This window comes from Diaphorina citri, unplaced genomic scaffold, assembly GCF_000475195.1.
Source record: "Diaphorina citri unplaced genomic scaffold, Diaci psyllid genome assembly version 1.1 scaffold255, whole genome shotgun sequence".
Taxonomy (NCBI): Eukaryota; Metazoa; Arthropoda; class Insecta; order Hemiptera; family Psyllidae; genus Diaphorina; species Diaphorina citri.
Genome location: NW_007377692.1, coordinates 4,055 through 13,637, shown reverse-complemented (window position 1 = coordinate 13,637; position 9,583 = coordinate 4,055). Strand labels below are relative to the sequence as shown.

At 38.6% G+C, this 9,583-nt stretch overlaps 2 protein-coding genes across 2 annotated transcripts; one reads left to right on the top strand and one right to left on the bottom strand.

Annotated features, from left to right (window-relative positions):
• The first annotated feature begins 195 nt into the window (after positions 1-195).
• On the top strand, positions 196-2,101 carry LOC103506695 (proteasomal ATPase-associated factor 1-like). Its single transcript, XM_026821680.1, has 3 exons — positions 196-646; positions 766-1,251; positions 1,414-2,101. Exons 1-3 carry the CDS (start codon positions 287-289, stop codon positions 2,068-2,070), a joined length of 1,503 nt encoding a protein of 500 aa, XP_026677481.1. The 5' UTR covers positions 196-286; the 3' UTR covers positions 2,071-2,101.
• Positions 2,102-3,573: 1,472 nt separating this feature from the next.
• Positions 3,574-4,442, bottom strand: LOC103506688 (40S ribosomal protein S14). The gene is made up of 2 exons (NM_001311173.1): positions 4,206-4,442; positions 3,574-3,792 (listed from the first exon to the last, which is right to left on the bottom strand). The coding sequence occupies exons 1-2, from the start codon at positions 4,440-4,442 to the stop codon at positions 3,574-3,576; spliced, it is 456 nt and encodes a 151-aa protein (NP_001298102.1).
• Between the last annotated feature and the right edge of the window lie 5,141 nt (positions 4,443-9,583).

Sequence of the window (9,583 nt, the reverse complement as noted above, 5' to 3'; positions counted from 1 at the left end):
TTCTTATCATTTCCTGATTTTCCAGGCTTCCCCTTGTTTTCGTCAATATTAATAGGTGGTTATCTCGTAAATAAATTCCCCTGAATTGCCGAAAATCTATTTCCTGATTTTCCAGGCTTCCCCTTGTTTTCGTCAATATCAATAGGTGGTTATCTCGTAAATAAATTCCCCTGAATTGCCGAAAATAGGTTTCCTGATTTTCCAGGCTTCCCCTTGTTTTCGTCAATATCAATAGGTGGTTATCTCGTAAATAAATTCCCCTGAATTGCCGAAAATAATAGTTTACATGGCAGAAGGCAGTGTACCACTTCTATCCATTCAGGCAGATTGGGAGTCTGTTTTCAACAATGTCGGTGAAGAGATATGGATCTCCGCTAAAATCCGGAACAAACCATCTGTCCACGGTAAAATCAAACGTTTAGAAGCTAAAGTGAAAGGCACCTCTGATCTTGGGAATTTTGAGACTACAGAAGATTTCAAACTGGAAAGAATTGTAGGAAACAGTATACTCATTGTGAACTATCAAGATACAAAAACCCTGTTCCTTGCTCCTAACCAGACACTATCAAACATACATCACAAGGAAGCTGTTGCCATCCACACCTGTGAGCAGTCGGAGAACAAAGTAGTAAGTGCCAGTGGAAACATACAAAAACCCTGTTCCTTGCTCCTAACCAGACACTATCAAACATACATCACAAGGAAGCTGTTGCCATCCACACCTGTGAGCAGTCAGAGAACAAAGTAGTAAGTGCCAGTGGAAATGTATTCAAACATTGGGACAGTAAAGCTAGTGGACAAATTCTACTAGAGTACAGTGGACACTCAAGTGATGTGAACAAGGTATACTACTTCCCTAGTGGTGTTGTGACTGTGAGCTGTTCTCTGGATATGCAAATAAAAATTGTATGTGCAGAAACAGGGAACAATCCTAGAACTCTGATTGGGCACAGTCGCTCTGTTACCGATGTTGCCATTGTTTCGAAAGGAAAAAACATCATATCTGTTTCTAAAGACTGCAGAGCTCTCTTATGGAATATTGGAGGAAACAAAGTTATTGCAGAACTTATCAAAACGCAATCACCAATATTTTGTTGTGATCTTATTAGTACAAGACTGATATTGCCAGAAGTAGAAGATATTAGTCCTGGTGAGGTTGATACAAATGACAAGATGCTTATCATAGGATGTGAAGGAGGAGATGTCTACATTATTGCTGTTCAATCAAGAAAAGTGTTGAGTCACCTTCAAGTTGTGAAAAAACATCATATCTGTTTCTAAAGACTGCAGAGCTCTCTTATGGAATATTGGAGAAAACAAAGTTATTGCAGAACTTATCAAAACGCAATCACCAATATTTTGTTGTGATCTCATTAGTACAAGACTGATATTGCCAGAAGTAGAAAATTTTAGCGAAAAAACATCATATCTGTTTCTAAAGACTGCAGAGCTCTCTTATGGAATATTGGAGAAAACAAAGTTATTGCAGAACTTATCAAAACACAATCACCAATATTTTGTTGTGATCTTATTAGTACAAGTCTGATATTGCCAGAAGTAGAAGATAGTAGCCCTGGTGAGGTTGATACAAATGACAAGATGCTTCTCATAGGATGTGAAGGAGGAGATGTCTACATTATTGCTGTTCAATCAAGAAAAGTGTTGAGTCACCTTCAAGTTGATGCAGATGTCAAGTCTGCCAAGTTTATAAATGATAAACAGTTCCTCCTAGGTTTGTCAAATGGCAAAGTTATTCATTATGAACTGAAACAAGCAAATAATGAGAATGTAGAAGTAAGCACTATGAAATCCTGGCATTATACTGAGAGTTGTGTCCAGTGTATTCTGCCATGCACTGAGTATGGATTCTTCACAGGCTATCATGATGGACATTGTGTATTCCAGTTTTACAACCACAACTATCAAATACACTTGACAGGATCTCTATTTGATCCTATTTATGGTTTAACTTATGATGGGGCTTACATTTATACTGCATGTAGAGATGGGAGGATAAGGAAATATTTGTTTGAAAAACTTCTCATTGAAAAAGCTTTTTTTGCCCAATAAATCATGTTTACTTTTTATTTTTTTAACCTCATCTTTTTGTTTAATTTTCTTTGTAGTAAATGTAGATTTTTTTCAGGCTCATCACAAATTATTGAAACAAGAACCTATGGGTTATTTTGCAGCTATTCCAGTTTTATCTCAGAAGGCTGAATGAAACACTAAAAACTCTGAGCAACATTAATGTATTTTCAGTCAGTGACCCATCCACTCATACACCACCCTCAAAAATATAAAATATCTATTGAGTCAAGTACTGTTGAGTGTGTGCCAGACCACACAAGGTCAAATTATTGTAGCCCTTTGATCATTTACCCCAGGTGCCCACCTGCCATAATTTTGGTTCAAAAGACCAAGACCAATTATCAGCTCCTTGCCACAACAAAATATTTTTTTACAGCTGGCTCTAAAAACTCATGTTGCAGTTTTTGTTAAACTGAGAATTCTTGGAGTCTGTTAAGTAGTCTCTAATCATGCTCAGAGGTTAAGACTTTAACATGAGATTGTAGACCCAGGAAATGTTTACAGGAAAACTACTGGAATGGAACTTGGAAGTGGCAAAGATAAAACAGTCATACAATTACATAGAAGAGAATCTTGTCAAAAGTTTATTAACAAAGCATACCTTAGATTAAAGTGACAACAATAATAATATAAAAATGGGAGGATAAGGAAATATTTGTTTGAAAAACTTCTCATTGAAAAAGCTTTTTTTGCCCAATAAATCATGTTTACTTTTTATTTTTTAACCTCATCTTTTTGTTTAATTTTCTTTGTAGTAAATGTAGGTTTTTTTCAGGCTCATTACAAATTATTGAAACAAGAACCTATGGGTTATATTGCAGCTATTCCAGTTTTATCTCAGAAGGCTGAATGAAACACTAAAAACTCTGAGCAACATTAATGTATTTTCAGTCAGTGACCCATCCACTCATACACCACCCTCAAAAATATAAAATATCTAATGAGTCAAGTACTGTTGAGTGTGTGCCAGATCACATGTCCACTCATACACCACCCTCAAAAATATAAAATATCTATTGAGTCAAGTACTGTTGAGTGTGTGCCAGACCACACAAGGTCAAATTATGATAAACAGGTAGCCCTTTGATCATTTACCCCAGGTGCCCACCTGCCATAATTTTGGTTCAAAAGACCAAGACCAATTATCAGCTCCTTGCCACAACAAAATATTTTTTTACAGCTGGCTCTAAAAACTCATGTTGCAGATTTTGTTAAACTCTGAGAATTCTTGGAGACTGTTAAGTAGTCTCTAATCATGCTCAGAGGTTAAGACTTTAACATGAGATTGTAGACCCAGGATATGTTTACAGGAAAACTACTGGAATGGAACTTGGAAGTGGCAAAGATAAAACAGTCATACAATTACATAGAAGATAATCTTGTCAAATGTTTATTAACAAAGCATACCTTAGATTAAAGTGAAAACAATAATAATATAAAACCCCCCATGTAATATTTTCTCAACACCCCCACATCCACATCTTACAGACGTCTACCTCTGCGACCTCCCTTCCTTCTGGTGGAATCAGATGGGATGGGTGTAACATCTTCAATTCTGCCAATTTTCATGTTGGAACGGGCTAAAGCTCGGAGTGCAGATTGAGCTCCAGGTCCTGGGGTCTTGGTTCTGTTTCCACCGGTGGCTCTCAGCTTGATGTGTAGTGCAGTGATTCCTAGAGTTTTGCATTTTTCAGCAACATCCTGAAATTGAAACACACCAGAATAAATTTAAGTGTTTACATGGGTAGGGCACATTGGCACATGTCATTCAAAGTAGCACCCCTTTAAAAATAAAATTTAGAAAAAAAAACTACTTGGGTAGATAGATAATTAGTAAACAGGTAAAAGCAATCTGAATTTCTATGCTAGCCCATTAACATTAACACTAGAGCTATGTCCTGTCCACTGGCAATAATGTTGTCCTAAATGGCTTCCACAAGAGACTTTCTATGTGTTTAGACAAAGAATGTAAGAGACTTGCTGTGTGTTAATGTTAACAAATGGCATGTCACAGGAAAGCCTCTTGTGCAAGTCAACTTGAGCAATTCCAGAGGGCACTCAACTTGTATCTTTTCCCTTCCTCCAAATTTGTGAACTATTGGACATAAACTTACCTGTGCAGCCAACATAGCAGCATATGGTGAAGCCTCATCTCTGTCAGCCTTCACTTTCATTCCTCCGGTGATTCTAGCAATGGTTTCACGGCCGGACAAATCAGTAACGTGGACAAAGGTGTCATTGAAACTGGCGAAAATGTGAGCAACTCCAAACACATCTTCACCTTCCTTAACTTGAGGTCCAAGAGACACCAACACTTCTTCTTTCTGTACTTTTCCTTTACGTGGTGCCATTTTGTGTTAGTTGTGACTGAAGGATCTGCAATAACAAACAGATAAGAGTGTTAATAAAATTATGAAAAGGTGAGAAACATTTTATGGGTAAGTACTTGTAACCAGTGCATTTCTGCGAATTCAAGCTAACCTGTTGACTTCATCAGAATACCTAATGCAATTTACAATAATAAATTAATTCAGACTAAGGTTATTGAGAATGGGGATCAGTGTTCCTTATAGGCCTTGCCTACCTGTACCAGTTTAGGGCAGTCAATAAGCAGTTTGTGCCTTTGAAATTGAAGTGTTTTTATGCCCTTTGAATGTGTCTAAGAGAACGTTGGTTGTCTTGAAGTAAAATAAATGTGGATTTACTTCAGAATATCTCGAGGTTTTTATTTAATTTACCTACTTCAAATCCCATGGAAACGCTCAAATCGGACACCACACAACACATGGTAACCCTACCTCTTCCGATTAAGGGATGAGTGATAAATTCGTGTGAAATGATGGGATGTTACTGATTTGTCCGGCCGTGAAACCATTGCTAGAATCACCGGAGGAATGAAAGTGAAGGCTGACAGAGATGAGGCTTCACCATACGCTGCTATGTTGGCTGCACAGGTAAGTTTACGTCCAATAGTTCACAAATTTGGAGGAAGGGAAAAGATACAAGTTGAGTGCCCTCTGGAATTGCTCAAGTTGACTTGCACAAGAGACTTTCCTGTGACATGCCATTTGTTAACATTAACACACAGCAAGTCTCTTACATTCTTTCCTGCAATTTTGTCTAAACACATAGAAAGTCTCTTGTGGAAGCCATCTAGACAACATTAGTGCCAGTGGACAGGACATAGCTCTAGTGTTAATGTTAATGGGCTAACATAGAAATTCAGATTGCTTTTACCTATTTACTAATTACTTATCTATCCACCCAAGTAGTTTTTTTTTCTAAATAAATTTATTCTTAAAGGGGTGCTACTTTGAATGACATGTGCCCTACCCATGTAAACACTTAGTGTCAGTCTTACTTCTCTCCCTCTTCCATGAGAAACACTGTGATTATGTTTCACTGGCCTGACACTTGGCCAGTTTTTGAACCAGCTGTGTCAGTCTTACTTCTCTCCCTCTTCCATGAGAAACACTGTGATTATGTTTCACTGGCCTGACACTTGGCCAGTTTTTGAACCAGCTGTGTCAGTCTTACTTCTCTCCCTCTTCCATGAGAAACACTGTGATTATGTTTCACTGGCCTGACACTTGGCCAGTTTTTGAACCAGCTGTGTCAGTCTTACTTCTCTCCCTCTTCCATGAGAAACACTGTGATTATGTTTCACTGGCCTGACACTTGGCCAGTTTTTGAACCAGCTGTGTCAGTCTTACTTCTCTCCCTCTTCCATGAGAAACACTGTGATTATGTTTCACTGGCCTGACACTTGGCCAGTTTTTGAACCAGCTGTGTCAGTCTTTTGTAATCTAATCTGATGCGGCTAAGACTGACACAGCTGGTTCAAAAACTGGCCAAGTGTCAGGCCAGTGAAACATAATCACAGTGTTTCTCATGGAAGAGGGAGAGAAGTGAGGCCTGGGCCTTGGGACAACCCAGTGATCAGACTTGGCCTTAATGTATGATATCACTACATTCATGGGCCGACTTTTTGAGGAGGATGAGGTCAGGAACTTGGCCTTATTTTTACAGGGAATGTTTTTGGTGGGATTGTCTTTACTTCAAGTTGCAGTCTTTGTGTAGGTACGAACTTCTAAAATAGATAAATGATAAATATATCAAGTTGGGATTATTTATTATTTTAGTATGCTTTTAATTGGGCCAATTTCATATACTGGATGTCCAAAAGTCAACGCAAAATTGTGATTTAGGTAGGTATTGTGGGTGAAAATAAGGAGAATCCGAAAATTCCTTCAATTTGATCTACAAGAGGGGTCTCAATTGTTCTTCAAAAAAGATAAAATTCCATCTATTTTAGAACCTATGGATCAGCAAAATATTATGTTTAGTGACGATTTTTTTATTTATCTTTTAACTGAGAACGCCTGTAGCTCAGATTGAGAGAATTTGCGGATCTCTATTAGGTAGTTGAGAAAATTTTTAACCCATTGAAGCATCTCTTTAAGTATGATTCAATATCTCATTAACTTTTGGGCACCCTGTATGAGGCGTGTTTCGTTCCCTAGTTCTCTTAGACACATTCAAAGGGCATAAAAACACTTCAATTTCAAAGGCAACAACTGCTTATTGACTGCCCTAAACTGGTACAGGTAGGCAAGGCCTATAAGGAACACTGATCCCCATTCTCAATAACCTTAGTCCAATAGGTAAGTAATTAGTGAGGTATTTCCTCAATGGTATCTTAATTAGTATCTTGATTAATAGATGATTGATGGTATAACTGGATTGATTTGCTATGGCCATATTTTACGATAAGAGTTTTAAATATTTGCTTTACTTGTCTTGTCGTTTGTCATATATTGTCATGTTTGCATGTTTGTTAAATGAGGGTGAATTCCATCGACTTTTAAAGAGTTTTGTAAAGTTGGTATTAAAGGAAAAAGAACTCTCTTTTATTTGATAAGGAAAAAGGAAAATTAATTTATTACTGTAAATTGCATTAGGTATTCTGATGAAGTCAACAGGTTAGCTTGAATTCTCAGAAATGCACTGGTTACAAGTACTTACCCATAAAATGTTTCTCACCTTTTCATAATTTGTTTAACACTCTTATCTGTTTGTTATTGCAGATCCTTCAGTCACAACCAACACAAAATGGCTCCACGTAAAGGAAAAGTACAGAAAGAAGAAGTGTTGGTGTCTCTTGGACCTCAAGTTAAGGAAGGTGAAGATGTGTTTGGAGTTGCTCACATTTTTGCCAGTTTCAATGACACCTTTGTCCATAAAAAAAAAAAAAAAAAAAACAAAAACAAAAAAAACTACAACAGCGTCTACCTTACAATCAATTATATTGTTACTGCCATGCCATGCCTGACCTGAAAAACGTCATTAAAAAAAGGCAATTTTTTTCACTTAGCTAGTCAATTTCCCTCACGAGTCACGAGGCTGAGTGCTCCCGTATTCCAAGCTCCAAGCACAGACCAGAAAAAAATCGACTCTGCCGAGAATCGACCCCGGCACCTGCGGTGTTCACATCTAGTGTGATAGGTACCCACTCGGTCATGTTGACTAGAGGACCAAAGAAGGCAGATCGCGGTTCAGCAAATAGCATGATTGTTCTTGACAGCCTGTGATCAGGCGCTAAATCTGAACTTATTATCGACAAAGTGCTAGGTTATAGGTAGGTACCTATAACCTAGCTACCTACGTACATCAGAAGAATATAAATTTTGCCGTGTACTTACTATAGGATTGACACAAAGCATATGGGGGGGTTTTTTTTTTTTTTTTTTTTTTTTAGAGCCTTGATAGAGGGAATCTGTAGGTAACTAAGATCTTATCCGTCTTATCGTCTCGAAAGCGAAGAGAGAAGGAAGATAGGACGGGTGAAAGCCAGCCGTTCCGAGAACGAACCTTGTTTGTTTAGGATAAACTTCGCACCGGGCGGAAATCGAATCTACGACAGTACGACCTCATATCGCCTAGAAGCCGTTTGAAAGTGTCGGGACACACATCACCGCACCACGACGATGCTGGTGCGGTAGGTAGCGGTAATGTGTCCCGACAAGTTCAATGCCTTGTTTTACGGGGACTTTTAGCACTTTTTGAGAGATCGTATGTTCGTACCCTAACAAGGTCCTGAAGTTATTTCTTGACCTCTTTTTCACTCACTAGTATTTTTCGATTGGAGTAGGTACCCCTAATAGTAATGTAGGATTGTAGGTATAAGGTATACGAGAGGTCGAAATATTGGAATGTAGGGGCACCACATTAGACACACTTCCCCTACAGACACACAAAGTCACTTGTCAACGCAAATGTTAACCTTTTATCTTTTCATCAAGATAATAATATAGTATAAATATAAATATAGCTATCCTTATCATCACGATAGATAGGTACCTAATACCTACACAGTAGAGTAGGTAGGTACTGAGTAAGTACCTACTCTGATCACTTGACGTGTACAGTCCGCTTCGGTAACACGCCTTTGGCCAGCCATTCACCATCGGGCAGACCTGACAAGTCGCCGGAGAGACTTAGGTATTCTTGTTGCCATACACTATCAGGTAGACCTGACAGACGCACCTGTTCAGGCGTACCTGTCAGGTCCACAGGACTTAGACACACTTCCCCTACAGACACACAAAGTCACTTGTCAACGCAAATGTTAACCTTTTATCTTTTCATCAAGATAATAATATAGTAAGTATAAATATAGCTATCCTTATCATCACGATAGATAGGTACCTAATACCTACACAGTAGAGTAGGTAGGTACTGAGTAGGTAAGTACCTACTCTGATCACTTGACGTGGACAGTCCGCTTCGGTAACACGCCTTTGGCCAGCCATTCACCATCGGGCAGACCTGACAAGTCGCCGGAGAGACTTATTCTTGTTGCCATACACTATCAGGTAGACCTGACAGACGCACCTGTTCAGGCGTACCTGTCAGGTCTACAGGACTACCTGTTAGTGAATGACCGGCCTTTGTTAATGGTTGACAGTAAATTAAAAAATACCTAATATTATATATATAAACAAAAAAAAACTACAACAGCGTCTACCTTACAATCAATAATATTGTTACTGCCATGCCTGACCTGAAAAACGTCATTAAAAAAAAAGGCATTTTTTTCACTTAGCTAGTCAATTTCCCTCACGAGGCTGAGTGCTCCCGTATTCCAAGCTCCAAGCACAGACCAGAAAAAATTCGACTCTGCCGAGAATCGACTCCGGGACCTGCGGTGTTCAAATCTAGTATGATACCCACTCAGCCACGGAGGTTGGCATGTTGACTAGAGGACCAAAGAAGGCAGATCGCGGTTCAGCAAATAGCATGATTGTTCTTGACAGCCTGTGATCAGGCGCTAAATCTGAACTTATTATCGACAAAGTGCTAGGTTATAGGTAGGTACCTATAACCTAGCTACCTACGTACATCAGAAGAATATAAATTTTGCCGTGTACTTACTATAGGATTGACACAAAGCATATGAGCAGGTTTTTTTTTTTTTTTTTTTTTTTTAGAG

Coding starts and splice junctions, on each gene's coding strand:
- LOC103506688 (NM_001311173.1), bottom strand. CDS start 4,442: ATGGCACCACGTAAAGGAAAAGTACAGAAAGAAGAAGTGTTGGTGTCT. Junction 3,793..4,205: donor CTGCTATGTTGGCTGCACAG/GTAAGTTTATGT, acceptor TTTCAATTTCAG/GATGTTGCTGAAAAATGCAA.
- LOC103506695 (XM_026821680.1), top strand. CDS start 287: ATGGCAGAAGGCAGTGTACCACTTCTATCCATTCAGGCAGATTGGGAG. Junction 647..765: donor TAGTAAGTGCCAGTGGAAAC/ATACAAAAACCC, acceptor GCCAGTGGAAAT/GTATTCAAACATTGGGACAG. Junction 1,252..1,413: donor AAGTGTTGAGTCACCTTCAA/GTTGTGAAAAAA, acceptor AGAAAATTTTAG/CGAAAAAACATCATATCTGT.